General features: G+C 43.5%; 1 protein-coding gene across 2 annotated transcripts in view; it reads right to left on the bottom strand.

Annotated features, from left to right (window-relative positions):
* The window catches only part of gpr158a (G protein-coupled receptor 158a), a 59,426-nt gene that overhangs the window by 27,416 nt on the left and 15,121 nt on the right, over positions 1 to 16,889 (bottom strand). For both annotated transcript variants that reach the window (XM_076761402.1, XM_076761401.1), the window contains exons 3-4: positions 3,876 to 3,978; positions 1,001 to 1,227 (exon numbers count right to left, since the gene is read on the bottom strand). In XM_076761402.1, the coding sequence (XP_076617517.1) occupies positions 1,001 to 1,227; positions 3,876 to 3,978 (330 nt within the window). The remainder of the gene's footprint in view (positions 1 to 1,000; positions 1,228 to 3,875; positions 3,979 to 16,889) is intronic.

Raw genomic sequence — 16,889 nt, 5'->3', positions numbered from 1 at the left:
GTGCCCTGCCTGCCTGCTCTCACAGAGGAACTCTGCCTCACCTGAACTCAGTCGTTGCTTGTTATTCATTAAACTGTTTTCTGCCTCTGTTGTCTGAGCGTGGTACTTTGGGTCCTGTGAACTCAGCATTTAAGTGTGACCGTAGAAAAAGGCAAGAATCTCAGTTCTAGCTTGTCTCAACAATACTCCAATAATCTGACAACTCTGTGGTGATCTGGATAAAAAAAGCCTTATGCTGTAGCACCAAACCAAACCACCGACTCCACAGAGACTTAATACTTTGCTGAAGTGCTATGAATAACTCGTGCATGAGCTAAATCTGAATGTTCGCTTTCCCCGCGGAGCATTAAGTTTTGTGCTTGTGAAGTAGTTTCCCCTTTTGATGATGCAGTGGAAATGCCATCACCCTTCAAGGTAATGTGAAAATATACTGTTTACTAAAGTGATTAAATTAGATGGAGATGACTTTGTCAGCCAGGTGCAAATCTGAGCGTTTCTCACTGCCAAATGCAACAAACACACGATGTGAATTAAATACCAATGTGGATTTTATTCTTAGAAAGTTTGACGCCTACATATCATCGCTCAAAGTGTGGAAGATGAAGCGGTCAGCCGCCTGATGTATAAATCAGAGTAAGCTCGCTTCAGTGCTCTCATTTACGCACACTGGTCGCGGTCCAAGTTGCTGATGTCGAATTGATCTGTAGCCTCGTGTCTGAGCTGTTTGAAATGATTTCAAAGCTTTATTGTGACCACCCACATATGGATTCACTGGTTTATTGATCCGAAGGGCTTTGATGATCATACAGGCCAGAAAACATCAAACAGGTAGCTGATGTGATGTTGTAATTGTGAGCTGAATCTGTGTAGCTCTCTCTCATGCACCGCAGAGATTTCAAACTTTCACTTTTAATGGTGAAACAAATTCCCGACAAGCCGAAATTACCAACTGTGAGCATATCGTGTCTTGAGGATCTTAATGAACGATGATCACGCGCACCTTATTCCTGCGAAAGTGGTAGATGAGCACCATGCTAACGAAGACGATCAACAGGCAGAGGCACTGGAAGGAGAGCACGGCCATGCGAAGAGCGCCGTCCTCTCGCGCCACACAGGGGGTGTCGTCCTTGCAGAAGGCGCAGCCCTGCTGGCACGGCAGGCAGTCGCTGGATGACCCCTCGTCTGCATTGGGGCCGCTGTCTGCAGCTTTTCCCTTTTTCCCCATCCCTGTCAGAAACAAAAAAAGAGAAATAAAGGAGTTAATCTCTCATATTTAAGGCAAGAAATCTCAGCAACCAACCCAGTAATCTCTCCGCCACTGGCACTGATCAATAAGCTTATCAACACTCTGCAGATATGATCACTTCTGTGCTCGAGGACAGCGATAACCAGGGACCTGTACTTGAATATCAGGGGGTACATATGGAAAGACTGTGGAGTGTAGCTCAGCTAGTTAGGAAAATTTATATTTTAGAATTTATATAAATTTATAATTTATGAGTTTTTAGTTAAAATGGATAAATGGGTAACATTAATAGCATAAATGAATAAACAGCTCAATGCCAAAACTGATAAGTGAGGTTGAAATTGTTATGAAGGATTAATGACATTACATTGTTACCTACAAGTAATCGATAATCCGTTGAAATGTTATCTAAAATTAATGAAACCGTTGAAACTGCTGCTAAATGTAAATATATATATTTATATATTTTTACACTGTTAGCTAAGGACTACTGGATAAATTGTTCGCTAAAAGTAATGAATAAACTGCTTGAATAATTAGCTTTATAATAAACAGTTGAAACTTGTTCGTCATGTTTCGATGTTAGAAGCAGGTCGTGGTCGCTAACTGTCAGTTTCTGAAGTGTCCTTGTGACTGATCTGTCGAGGCCTTTATTCTAAAATACACATGAAGTGCTTCTGTGACAGACTGAAGCATCCTCAGTACATATATGCTTATCCCTCTCTGACCTTACAAGGATTCATCGACACTGTGTCAACACAAGGGAGATGGATCTATATGTGTGAACATGAAAAGTCAACACCGCTGCACCTTGTTCAGTCGCTGGCATATCATACAAGGCTGATAACTGAGGCTTCGTCGGGGAAGAAAGTACACAGAGGACAAAGCAGAACTTAATCATTTTATCCTGACAAGGACAGAGATGATGGGGAGGGGGGGGGGGTCCAAAGACAGGGCAGGTTGGCTGAAACCATAAAAATACAATATATGATACTAGATCTGGGTGGGGAAAGTAAATGTATTGAGGAATTAGCACTGAGGTTGAGGAACACACTAGCCGCTAAACCGCTAACCGCTTCAAAAGGAGCTGCTCTGTTGAGGAGGGGTTTGGTCACGCTGGACAACAGTGAATGCTAAAAAAAAAAAAAAAAAAAACACCCCCTGGTAAAATCCCTCCCAGGGTAAACTAAGGTAACACTCAAACAAACCCAGAGGAACAACAAGGAGCTATTGCTTTGCAAGAAATCCCCTGAGAGATGCCCATATGGTTGGGCCGATAACGAATGGTGGTCTTGTGTGGAGCTTTTATGGAGGCTTTATTGGAAACAGCCATTGTCTCAGAGATTTGCAGGGATTTTGCCTTTAAAAAGAAACTGGCCTATTTTTCAAAGCTATGACTCTGCACATCATTGATCCCTTCCAAAGGACTACTTATCTCCATAGCAATGAGTCATATCCTTCAGCTCACTCTCGTCGGTTTGTTTCTCCTACAGTTGACTGACAGCAACGGCGACGGTAACTTCTCCCACATATTTACATGCAAGATCCACAGTGGAAGATCACTGGGAGACAAAGGAAAGTGAGTTGCACTGGCTTTCTCTGCAAAGGAGTGTCAAGGATGTTCCCTTGTGGATTAACAGGCTTGTTATTGGCCCCATGGTAGGCCAGACTGCAGCACTACGCCTCGCTAACAGGCTTGCCTCTCCTCTCTATTATTGTGTTGTCAAAGACACACAGACTCATGCACACACACACACACACACACACACACACACACACACACACACACACGCACACCGAGCTTTCATGCAGACGTGAACACGTGAGTTTGTGTGCACTCGCAGTACAGCACACAGCACAAACAGGCAGAAGCAGACAGCACAGACGTCAAGAAGTTGCAGAGCCTTTTTTTGTTTTTCTGTGCATGAAGGGAAAATATTTTAGGGTAAAACAGGGGCGCAATAAGTTGAGTGGAGGCGGGAGGGAGGGAGGTAAATGGGTGAGAGAAGGGACACAGTAAAATTGAGACAGACACAGAGGAACATGCTATATGAGGTTTGAGTGGGATGAGACAGGAGGGAAAGTGGATCAAAATGAAAGTATGGCAGAGAGAGAGATGGAGGGCAGGTGAAAACCACTGGGGTTCAGCGTCTGCAAAAGCCTTTTTTAATTAACTCAGAGCAGACAGAATAAACTGGGAAAAGTAACCACCATTAAGAAGATATTTCCCATCTTGAACCTGATTAGCCTCCCCAGGTACTGGGGCTACTTCAATTTCCAGGCAGGGCAGTAACACGTGTCTCTTTCATTACTGTAGTTATAAAAGTAAGATAATGAAGCATACAAGGTGAACATATAGTTCTTTTACTGATGGACATGATAACCAACATATGTGCACCTTTGAAGCAGCGTCGAGCCTAAAAATTGAGCTCACCTGTTGCATTTGTACTAAATTGGAAGAGATAACATGAAAAGGGCTCTCTGCTAGCATGTTAGCATGTTGCCAAAATTTGACAAATTCTGATGGGATACCTTTAAAAGTGACCAATGAAACCTCCTCGTCCTTATTACGACACAGTAATAAAGAATATATCTCATCCGTCAGTGAAACAGGTGATAACTGACTTACTTGTGAATCCATTGACAGCGACTCTGTTGGGATGGTAGAATCCTTTCTTGCAGTGGCACTTGTACTTGTCCAAGACAAATCCATGACCGTGGACGGGCAAACACTGCGAAGAGGAGCAAATACACACAGAGAGGACAGCGGGTCAGCTTGAATGTCCTTCACAATAAATTCAGGAATTTAAAACACGTTGTCTTTTGACGCAGACTGATAACACACCATTATAAAAGCAATTAAAACGTGTCAATACTGAACCAAAAGTAAAGCCTGCAGCTGGAAATCAGTGAGCAGAACGTGGGATCAAATGTCCTGTGGGAGGGACGAGGGTCTAATTATTTAAGTTGTGAGATTCCTCTCTCCGTCGAACTGTGCCTTCTCGCCACTCGGTATTAAATTAGTGCAGCTTCTCCCACTTGATTGAAAGTCTGATAGGAAACAGACTGAGGGATAGAAAAACACGAAGGGCGTCAGGGGGCGTCCTCGCCAGACTTTGTGTCCTGTTTGCCAAATTACAAGATATAATTAATATCTAAATTAAGAACATACTTATTTGCATGATTAAAGGAGAGTCGTTAATTCTCTTTCTTCTGGGAATGAAAATCCATCTTCTCATCTGTCTGAACATATTTGGGTCATTGACATAAAGCTCGAATTTTTCTGCTCTTGCTCTCTCCCTAAAACTACAGTCTTATTTGCACATGACGTGAACATGTTTCTCCAAGCAGAGATGATAATGACTTATGAATCCCAAGAAACGACGAGGGGCCCAGAATAGCGACGGTGCTTCAGCTGACACTTGACACGTGATGAAGTGTTCGTGACCTGACTGTGAGAGATCTAGAGGCGAGGCCAGCGGCGGCGTCTAAATGAAGCATCAGTCACTGTGATGCTCCTCGTGGCGGACTGGACTCTGCACGTCTTAAGAGGCAGCTATTTCTGCTATCTCTCAAGGTCTTTGGTGAGGTCTGAGCGCATTTTTCAGTCGGAGAGTGTCGGCCCTCAGCCAAAGCCTTGGAGAGGCCGGCCGGGGCTCAAAAGCACAAGGTAATTACCAGGTTACTATTCAGCGAACAAGTTCCTCAAACAAATCTCGCTGGAGAGAGAAAAGCATTTAAAGTGGCACTACGCTAATCTGTTGAAGACGGCTCCTCGTTTCACCGGTGACAGCCTTGAAAAGGGGCCTTTTGATCTTAAAATCGTGAACCCGTGTTCAACACTTTGGAACTACGTATTTAGACTTCAACGGTATATCAAACCCACAAGACTGGAAATATTTGCATATGAAATGTACACCATCCTCATGTAGCTCTGCATTACTTGTGATTCTGAATGGCCAACACAAGGTCTCAGACGCCACGAATTGTCTTTTTCTTATTTAAATTTGCTCACATATAGAAAAAAGTGTTCTTTATATTTGATATATCCAGTTTAGTACCACATCATGGCATTATTATTCGCAGTGAGGCAACATTTTTGGTTCATGTTTGTACTTTCAACTGACGCTTTAAAGCTGGCCTTTCACTCATTTTATGCTAACAATGCGGCAGATGATGGTGTAATGTAAAAGAGCTCAGTTTCCACTTTAGTATCTTTCAGCTCACTGTTTTGACTTTAGGGTCCATAACTTTAGTCTAACTCTCTCTGACCGCTCTCAGCAACGTTATTTGTTGTTTCCAGCAAAAGCTGACCAGCAGCTAACGGCAGAAAGATAAGTTAGCGAAGAGCCGGTGAGCATAGTGGAGGGAGATATTTCACTCAGATTGAATATTGGACATACATTTTGCAAGTTGCCAGAAACATGACTTCAAATTAATGCTAATGTTGCTCTCTGTCTGGCGGATGGGTAACTAGGCAACTGTCTGTTAATGCTGCTTTAATCAAATTATCCTACTTCTCTATGGATTAAAAAGGGAAAAGCGAGCCAGCATGGCAACCATCAGGAATCTGCTGAAAACTAGTTAGCATCGTGTGGCCAAGCAGCATTCCAGAGAACAATGAGAAGAGCTTTAAGGTAATCTGATGGATCATAAAAGACTTAAAAAACAAAGTATGTTAGCGGCGCTTAGTCTGGATTACAACAGTTACCAAAGTACAGGAGCCTCTGGTTTTGATTCAGGCTTCTGAGTTGTGAGTCCCTTCATAAAAATCTGTCTGGCGCAGCTTTAAATGAGCTCTGTGCTGCAGCGTGAGTCAGGTAACTGATTTCATCTCCCAACAGTTGTCTCCTCAGGACAGGTGGAGCGTGCTGCAGCTACCGCCTGCCACTGTTAATATGCCCACCTCACAGAGACACTGGAAGAAACAGCCTGAGACAGGTGTGCGTGTGTGTGTGTGTGTGTGTGTGTGTGTGTGTGTGAGAGCGTGCATATTTTTCGTGTGTGTGACAGGGAGAGCCAGAAATAGCCCTGGCAGTGCATCCCACTCCTGCCTGCTGCGGTGATTGATGCGGAGGTTCGGATGTGGAGTATGTTGAACAGACAGTGCAGCCTGCCTCCCAGCTACCTGCCATCAGTCACATGCTAGGAGCCGGACTCACATCAAGAGGTCATAAAACAGAGTTTTTGAACCACATCTGTAAAGGTCTTCACTCAAAGACAAGGACCTAAGGAGACACCCGAAGTTATGTTGAAATAACTTCATGGTTGAAGAAGATTTCTGGACCAAGATGAGTTTATAATCATTCACAAAAACGTTTTTTTATGAAAGTTATATTTTTAAAGGCTAACTTAAAGGTGCCCATGTTTTTTTTTGTTGTTGTTGTTTTTTCTTTTTCTTTTTCTTTTTTTGATAACTGGGTCCCTATTTTGTTTATAGATGCACTTTCCTGCCAGTGGTGTCACACTATTCAACAGGTGTATAATGCAAGTGGCAATGCACGAGCAAAATGCATGCAAGAAAAAGATTAGCCTAGCAAGCTAGCAAACTTTGATGTAAACAATGAAAGTTTTTTTTTTTTTTTTTTACTTGGGTGCAAACGTTTTGAGAGGAGGAAATACATTTAACATGATTTTTAGTGAGTAAACTGCATGAAACTCCACAACAGACAAAAGGACACAGTGCACCTTTACGACCCACTTCGACAAAATGTTACCGTCTACAATTCTTTATGTTCAATAGTGATTTTAAATAAGCTAACAAATGACACAATTATTTGATCAGTCAATTAAAAGTAAAGTAATTAGCAGCTTACTTTCCTTTTTCAAGCAAAAATGCTGTTCTGCCACTTCCAGTATTAAAAAAGTGGGGATTTTCTGCTTTTCACTGACATGTATGTGAGCTACTGAAAGACGTTTGAGTTTTGGACAGACAACACAGTTGAAGATGTCACATGTGGCACTGAGAATGGACATTTTTCATAATTTTTTGCCGTCATAGTCTGAAAGGATCAATTAAATTGGGAAAATAATTGTCAGATGAAACTTATTTAGCAACATATTGCAACTTATTACAACATGATATACTGTCATGGTCTCTACAGGATTGCATTGTTTTGAAATATACGTGACTGTTGTAGTATTTCACATAGAGTACACATAGGCAGGGACCTACTTCTATATGCATGACACATTCTATCAATTATTTGTGACGATGTTTAGCTGATAGCAAAGCAACTCAGGTGGCCATATTGGTCCCTCCATTACGCCTGATGGCATCGACTGCGCTACGAGAGAGCAGAAACCTCATCAGATTTAACTGATGATTAATTAGGTCTATATGATTGAGAACGTGTTTGACTCTCTAACAGCTGTTTCTGATAAGATCTGACACGGATGCAAGAAATAGATTCATGAGCCCTTTAAATAGAATTGAATAGATAAGAATAGGAAATAAAGGAACGATGTTCAGTCAGTCTTTTCTACCTGTGTGGTCCAGAAACAAGTAAATATGATCCACCTCATTTATGTTTTATGACAGTCACATGTAAGAGAGACACCTAAGGCTTGTACTGTATGTCTCCAACCCCCCAGGTTTCCCCCACCAGCACCGCTGTTGTTGTTTACATCCCAGCTGTGGCAGCTGTCAATCACGCACACACTGACATGCTAATTGCCACGGTGACATGTGTGTGACCGCAAGCAAGAGCTTTTTTATCGGAGTGCGTCACGCTGTCAGACCAGCATGGTTTGCCTGCGACAGAGCACTTATAAAAGGGCCGCAGGAATCAAAAATAGACGCAACACACACTCAGTCTCCCTCTCTCTCTCTCTCTCTCTCTCTCTCTCTCTCTGGCTTGAATGCAGTTTCTTACATCAGTGCTGTTTCTATCATTGTGATCAATTCATAATTTAATAGCGATCTAAATTCTTAAATAAAGACTGAAGCAATAAACACAAACCAGAGCTCTGTCTCAGCAGTGACCCAGTGGAAGCAGGGCTGAATGCTATATTGCCAAAAGTATATGGACACCCCAGTTTTGGTCTGTTTTTCATGATTTGGGTGAGATCCTTGGTTCCAGTTAGATGAGGTTTTAATGCTATAACATATAATGATATCTTAGACCAGGGGCTCCCAACCTTTTTGGCTTTCGAGCCTTTAAAATAGAGCAACGTCTACTCAAAGCCCACACTGTCAGAGACCGTTTGTTCATGAGCTGTGAGAGAGTGATTTTACTCTCACTCAGGGTTGTTCCATTATTATTTATTTGTGGGACTGAAAAGGTAAAATCATCGTTTTAAAAAATCTCAAAAAATAAACAAGTTTTGCTGAAAAACAGGAAGAGTTTGGAGAACATCAATTCCCCGGTTCTACATAGCAACGCCCCCGTGCACAAAGCCAGCTGTAAGACTTTGACTGGCCTGCACAGAGCCCTGACATCAGCACCTACGGCCGTGAGCCGGGGTCTGTTCCACAACAGCGATGTGCGAGTGCTGCATCCACGCACATGGCAAATGGCGCCAATGCACGTTTCACACATGACTGTCATTTGCAAATTGCTGATAAATTTAAGAGTCCTAACAGTCTTCTCGCTTGCTCATGCATTGTGTTTCTTTTGATTAGTTAAACGTGTCAAAATTAGTGTGAGAGGAAATTATCACACGTTGCAAGTCACAGCTTGCACGTTGCAGATTTGGCGAAACGGGCCCCAGGCCATACCACCCAACATCAGTGTCTAACCTCATTAGCGCTCTTGTGGCTGAATGGGAGCCAATTTTGAAATATTTTTGGGTTGTTTTTGCCTTTATTTGAAGGTGGCAGAGGAGAGATGACAGGAAATGAGAGGGGAGAGATGACATGGAGCAAAGATTCGCGGCTGGATTTGAATCAGGAAGCTTGTTGTTACACGTCCAGGGTCTTTAACACCTCAACTGCCAGGATGGCAGATGTCTACATACTTTTGGCCATATTCTCCATGCAAATTCTGTGAAATCCAAACATCTCCTTGATTGCAACACTATAAACTTTCTATTATATATTTCAGACACATCGGGTGGAGTTCTGCACTCTACTGATGGCATAATTATGTGTTATGCATGCAAAAATGAGAAGAGCATGCAAAATATGTCTTGTTTTAAGCAAAATACATTGCAAATACTTGTGCAAACAAGACAGCGAGAACCTCAAAAACCTTTAGACTATAAATTCACTGTAGCTTCAAATCTACTGTAGATCATTGCATTAGACTGCAGCACTCAGCATACGAATGTGCACTCTACATATTCTTTCCCCTGACACCAAACACAGCTGTTCTCCTCCATCACCTTTCTGTGACATGAAGCAGGGGAATAAAAACCAACTCCAAGAGTAGCACTAATTGATGCAGAGGCCAGGCATCTTCCACCTGACCAGGAAACCAGGAACTAGCTGAATTCTGCTGGCTAATTAGGGCCTGCAGAGGACTCTTCCTCTCTTTGAAATAAGCCCACACGCTTCCGGTCCAGCACCGTGCCTAATCAACCGCTAATAGGCCTCTGTAGATATTTGTAATGATCCTACAGAGTGCAACACAAACCCAGAGGAAAGCTCATCATCCAGTAATTACAGATTGAACTACAGAATGCACAGAAAGGAGGTGAGAAGAAAAAGACTTGGCTGGAGGGCAGTTTACTCTGCACATACAGTACAGTTGTGTCGGTGCTGTAAACTGCCAGCTCTGGATGTGTGTGAAGGCACCAGGGAAAGGTGGTGTTTGTTTCAGAGGAAGAGCTAAAAAAACAAAGACAAGCCTAATGAGATTCTTTAAATAAAATAAACGCACATGTACACCTGCACACATTTTCCGTGATTTTACACATTAAGATCAAATTATTCCTCTCAGAGAGTACTAGGACTTAAAGTCTGAGCTTTTGTCAAGTCTGGGGAAATAGCCTTGGTGATATCACCAGTATCGCCTGGCCTTGGGCTCAGAGACACACTGACATTGACCAGGCATGGAGCATCTGACAAAGAGACTCTAAGTTGCATTTAGAGACGTGTAGGCTGCAGAGCTTTTGGAGTTTGACTCACTGTGAGGACTAACAGTCGGCTATCTCTGCTTTTTTACTGGTCTCCTGCACATTCTCCAGCCTAATGGGGAGATAAATTGCTGGAATGTTCCTTTAATTTGTACTAAACATAAGAGCCTTGAGGCCAAAGTCAAGTAGCTCTCGAACACACTTTGGTCTGTTTTAACTTTGTTTTTTGTTTTTGTTTTTTTGAGTTTGGAAGTCCCCTTGGACAAACATTTGGCCAAATAAATGTATGAAATGGGAACCAATGGGCTTGATTCAACACAGGTTTGAGCCTAAAATCTAAATATTATGATATAACCATAAAAGACGCCATTCATTAGTTAAGTTTACCAAACAGGACAAATCTCAATAGGTGCTGTACATCAAGAGTACAGCAGTGGTGTAATTACAACATGAGGAAAATAATTACAGTATTAAGTCCATAAAAGTAAAGTGAAATATGAAGTAGATTAAGTCTAATAATGTCAGCGAGAATATAAAGAGTATACTATAAATCTGGCTCACTAATCATTTATTGCCTCGTAATTTGGTCCATAAGTTGGCGCAGCAAGCATGAAATGTGAGTGTTTGCATGTAGCTCTGCTGTGAGAGAGAGAGAGCAGAAGAGACTGAGGAAACCAAAAGAGAGAGAGAGGAATGAGTTTTGACATCAATATATTTGCTCCAGGCCGGGTTCATGCCTTTCTAGCTGCTGGACAGGGACTGGGCTCAGTAAATTGGCGCTGGATCTGGCTCAGACCACAATTTCAGGCCTGTGCATTACTCTAAGTCAGACACACACGGAGTCGCAGAGACACTGCAGAGAGCTGGACAGCCGTGGGTCTGCGCTCAGAGGGACAGCGAGACAACACAGCCAGGCCTTTAAACGAGGTCAACTAGCAGGAGTTAGCCGGAGCAGGGCTGCCCGGACAGCGGGGGCCTCGCTTTGGGTGCAGTCCAAAGACCAAAGCCTAAACACCAGTGAGATAAACACTCTGGCCTGGAGGGAGCTTAACATGGCCATCAGGCTGAGACTAGCACTCACAACAGACACCGCTGGAATATTGCTTTCATAATCACATTCGCAGCTTATGTAAGTGTCAAAGTGAGCCAGTCAGGCACATATTTATTCTATGTTCACACCGTTAAATGCACACTAATGTTGACTGGACAGTCCTGCAAATAGATGGGGGGGGGGGGGGGGGGGGCAATGGGAAAATTTCTGGCCAAAAGAAAGCGTGAGGTGAATCTGAATGTGGCAAAGCTAGCAGACAAGCTAATTAGACATCAGCTAGCTTAACCTTTAATTAGCATTAGCACGTTCTCCTAACTAGATTTACAACAAGATAAAACAATGCTGCACTGCCCTTGTTGCAACCTGCTGATATGAGGGGCCAAATTTGGAAAATGTTGTCTCTTTGTCCATAATTCCTAATGGCTGGCCTGCACACACTCACGCCAAAAAAAGGACAATGAGCACTTAACAAAGAGGGATCAGGCGTGCACAAAGTTTTCTGACATCCTCTCAGCAGCCTCCAGCAACAAACAGCATCACCCCACACGACCCTCGGCTAAACTCAAACAGTATACAGTAACAGTCACTGTGCCTTCCTTGAAATCCCTCATTTGCAGCTTGACGGTGATTTAAGGAAGCTCAGTTGTCTTTAATAACATGTTTGAATCCAATATTCCTCAAATTCACTGTCAGCCTGACCCATCGCAGGCCATTGATGTTATCTTTGCCAATGCAAGATGGAGAAAATTAGTGATTACCATGAGTGAAGCACTGTGGATTCAACAATACAGTCCTGGAAAAAGAGGCTTTTTGCTGATTTTGCTGCCTTTGTCCCTTTATTACATAGCTTCCTGTGGCAGGGTGCTATTGGTCATGGTCATGAGATCTGGGTATGCACCGGAAGAACCTGATTACAAATCCAAGCAGCCAAAAAGAGTTTGTCTGGAGTCACCCTTTGGGGACTCAGTGGTCAGCTTCAACATCAGCAATAAGCCTGGACCAGAGCTCTCAAAGGACCCAGCTGAGATGTCTGGAGCATCTGATCGTCCCGGACGCCTCCCTGCGGAGGTATTCCTAGGCAAGTCCAACTGGGAGGAGACCTCTCGGCCGTCCCAGAACACACTGGAGGGATTATATATCCCCTCTGGTCTGGAAACGCCTCAGGATCTCCCAGGAGGAGCCGAGAACGTGGCTGAGGGAAGTCCATCATGACATGGAGCCCGATACGTGGAGGAAAATTCATGCGGAAAATTGACTGATTTGTTGGATTTTCTATCTGCGGAGCGGCTCAGTGCGGGGTTACGCTAACAGCTTCATCAGACCTGAATTGAAGTGAAGGCAGGTTACTTTTGTGTACGCAAACCAAGCTAGCATCACTAAATCTTTTCGCCTGCGCCCCTCACTCTTCCTCTGTCTGTTTTCGATCGTCTGTGAGCACACGACTGTACTCATTTCACATCCAATCTCATGGGTCCCTAGACAAATGTTACCTCTACATCCCACTTTTTTCCCGTCCTCTGTGGACTGACTGTTTGCTTTCTGCCTTGGTTTACCGTGTGCTGCTAAGGCCGGGCAGAGCGGCTGTAAGACTGCGCTCGGGGGCGAGTGTACTCCGGTCTTCAAAGTGTTTCCATGTAAATTCAGAGTTCCAGCATTATCCACAGAGCCAATTAGAGGGACAGCGGCTAAGGGAAGGCTGTGCTGCGAGGGGCCGGGGGCCACAGTTAAAACCAGAAGTGTCCTGTGATCTCTAGTCCCACTGCGTTATACCCAACAGCCCTCAACCTTGATGTTTTCATCTCCTGTCCCTCTAAGGAGACAAAACTACAGGACACAGAGCATCTCACTCGTGTCCAGTGTGGGATTCGAATTCTGTAACACAAAAATTGTCCTGGACGGCAGAGAGGCGCACTTACAAACTGAATCCAAACTGAATATTTTTTGGATATTGAATGATGAAATGTGGGCAATGACACAGAAAATATTCAAAGTGTACTCAAGTATTCTGACCCAGACTGTGTTGGCATAACACACGCCGCTAAAAAAAACATTTTAAAAAAGGGTTTGTTTTTCTTTCTCCAGCTCTGAAAACTTTTGAAAACTGTTTCCAAGATGTAACGCGCCATCCATCTGCCACGCTGAGGATCTCTGTCCATCCTGCTTAATCTCTCTGTCCACAGTAGAAAAAACACGCATTTATTGCCTTTTTTATTTCCTGGTCTTGAGTAGTGCTCCGCGTCCTGGTTTCTCTGCTACTTTACTACAATGCTGCACAATTCACAAAAGGATTTGCTCAAATTGAAGGGTGAATTTAAATCTACTGGCGCACAGCACTGTTCTGTTTCCCTCCTATCAAGCACCCTTATCAGCTCTGAAGCATAATCACAGCTTTGGTGAGATCACTGTAGATAATTAGCAATTACCCTATTTATAGGCTCCTGAACATAGCACGGAGCGTCGTTAAGAAGGATGCTTCAGGCCCTTTCTCTCCAGCCAAATTGGTGGAACGAGATCAGCGGGGTGAGCGGGCCGTGGCCTGGCGTGAAACTGCTCTTTACGTGGGTCCCTGGAGGGAACCCCCGCCCCACTACGATGCCACATTTCAGAAGTGTGTGTGTGTGTGAGGAGGGGGGGATTCCCGAGACGCTAATTTTATCTTACAGTCCCCGCCCCGGCCTGCAGATGACAGGGTAAGCATTTTTGTTGAATGAGTGCGGAGGGAACACTTACTCGTATCACATTTGAACAGTCAGGTCCCAGTGAAGAGGGACATCAAACTACACGCTAAGCTGCGAATTTATTTCAGAAAACATGCAGAAGAATCGGGTCGTGTGTGATGAGTGCACAGGCAGAGTGTGCACAGGCAGGCAGACAGGGAGGTAGGACATCCAATCATTCAATTAGGGCCGAATGAAATGATTGGATGCACTTATTACAAGAGTGCAACAGCCACAGATACCAGATTTTTTTTCAGTTTTTTGGCAGTGCCTTCGATTATTGATTGCTGTGAGGAAAATTTTAACAAATATTACAAAAATGACCCACTCTACCACTGCACATTGCATTGCTTTACTTACTTTCAGCAGCTGAACACTGGCTGCTTCATTTCCTCCACCACGTGGAATAAAATGGACAGTTTCTAGTAGAAAATGATTGCTAACACAAAGGACGACTCATTATGGGACAGAATGGGGCCTAAAATTGTTGTATGTAAATGAAGCAATGTGCCTGATGCCCAAATCAATCTTTTTTTATGACACGCTGATTAATGAGTTTCAGTTTCCAAAGTGTTTCACATGAATCCCATCAATCCAACCTGCCACACGTCCTTCTCAGGCTGAAGGAATGAACTAAAATAGGGGAACTTCACGGCTCCTGCTCACTGAAGTAATTCAAAACAAGTGCAAGAGGTTGAGCAAACATTACACTCTTGTGCTGGGAAATGTTTGTCCTTCTGTAGCCGTCCACGCACTCTGCAGATAAAGGACTTGTTATCACAGCATAGATAGGATACATGGCCTTTGTCTAATCTTTGTAAGTTATGGACAGCTGCAGGTAAAGATTGCAGGACAAGAGACAATGAGATGTAAATCACAGAAACAAAGCATGACATGAAGAGCCGGGGTTAATGCCTGTTAGCTCTTCTTCTTTCTGTCGCTCCACACAGATCTGATGTTTTCTTTACGCTTCAGACTGGAACCCTTATAGAAATTGAGGGTGTTGAATGCTACATAAATTTTAAAGCCCCTTGAGGCAAATTTGTGAGTGGAGCAAAAGCTTAAAGGTCCAGTGTGCAGGATTTAGTGCCATCTAGCGGTGATGAAAGGTTGTTCACATGGAGATATTTCAGGACAAACAATCTCAGAACAGCTTGTCCCCACAATTGGTTGACTATTTACTTTTGGGTCAAAACTAGAACAACAATCTGATATCTGGACTTGAGGTTAGAAATAGGGGTAGGGGTTAGGGTTAGTTACTGTTGGGATTGGGGATATAGTGGTCGTGGTCGGAGCTATAAGCCTCCAGGGAATGAATGTAAATCAATGTCCTCGCTCGTGTGCGCTTTTCTGTTTGCAAAACTGGGAGAGCGAGAAAACCAGAGAGAGACAGAAGGTGAGAGCAGGAGGGTAGCAGCAGTTGTTCAACACTGATGGCGTTATTAATTCAGCAGCACAAGGTACACGGCGGAGAAATCAGCGTGTGATTGAGATGATAGCCGGCTGGGCCACGACAACCTTGTGAACCAAGGTCAAGATGTAAGAGCGATTCAACATACAGAGCTGGAATATCCACTCCGGCTTCTCGACAATAGCGAGAGCACCACAGCGAGGCAAAAATAAACCGCACACGCTGTTGAGTGTACAAAACACCATAACCATCAAATGTCCCCCGCCACGCCGCGGTTTGACACCTAATTTGTGCGTTTTGGTGTGGACAGTCAGTCCTTTGCAGCCATATGGGTTGTTAGCTTTAGCGCTAGAAGGACTGAAACGACTAAATTATAATGCTTCAACTGGCAAGGAGTTTGGATCCAAAGTTGCTTTCAGAAACGGAATATTTTAGCAAATGCATTCTGGAAAGTGAATTTGTACTTCATCGTCACCTCCGAAATGTGTGAATATGTGGACTGGAGTTGCTACAACAAGAGGAAAAGACAGAAAGTGAAGACTGAAATGAAGAAGAGGGAACATCTCCTCGTCCTGTATTCCACTTCTCTGCTCAAACTACAAAAAAAAGGTGATTGTCTCTTTGCTGTTTTAGCTCCAGCCCTCTGGAATCATCTTCCTCCATCTTTCAGGTCTGGACTGTTTAAAGCAGCTTCTAAAAACTCGTTTTTATAGGCAAGCCTTTTATACATCTCCATCCTGAGCTTTCTTTGTTTTTTCAGTGTTTTCGTTGTCTGGTTTGTCTCTCATTGTGCTTTTATTTATATTAAATTATATTTTCACCTTCATTTTTATTTTACTTTTTGGTGTGTGAGAAGAACTTTGTAACTGTGCACTTAAAAAAGTCTTATATAAATAAAGTTTTATTTACTCAACCGCTCAACCGAAATGGGAAAACTAACAAGCAGCTGGCTAAATTAGGCCAAATGCTAACATTAGCATGCTAACAGCTAAACACTGATGCAGGTGTGGTGCTCAGTATCGCCGTTAGAATGCTCACATTTGCTAATTAGCTCTAGCCTTAAAGTGCACCTGTTTTCATATCATTCTCAGTTTCTAAATTCATTTCTAACCAGCAGGCCTCACTCTTCTCACTCAGCAGCCCTCAACAAGAAACGCAGCAGAGTTAGGGGTCCTTGTCGTGCCGGCTGGAGTAATCATTCAGGTTATGTGTCACTGCCTTTCACAGGCTCCAGTCCCCCAGGGCTCCACCACTTGTTCTGAGCAATAAGCTAATTGATTGAAACATTCATCATCATCCACAGCCGTGTTCTCGTATGAAAGGTGCCCCCAGGGCGGCAAAGTCCTAGACTTTTGAAGAACGGTGAAACACACTAATGGAAGTGCCATTAGTGAGAGGTGAGAGGTGGGAAAAAAGGCAGGAAAACGTCAGCCTCAAACAGCCCGT

This window comes from Chaetodon auriga, chromosome 21, assembly GCF_051107435.1.
Source record: "Chaetodon auriga isolate fChaAug3 chromosome 21, fChaAug3.hap1, whole genome shotgun sequence".
Taxonomy (NCBI): Eukaryota; Metazoa; Chordata; class Actinopteri; order Chaetodontiformes; family Chaetodontidae; genus Chaetodon; species Chaetodon auriga.
The sequence above is the reverse complement of the archived record's forward strand: the minus strand, read 5'-3'. Positions and strand labels throughout refer to the sequence as shown.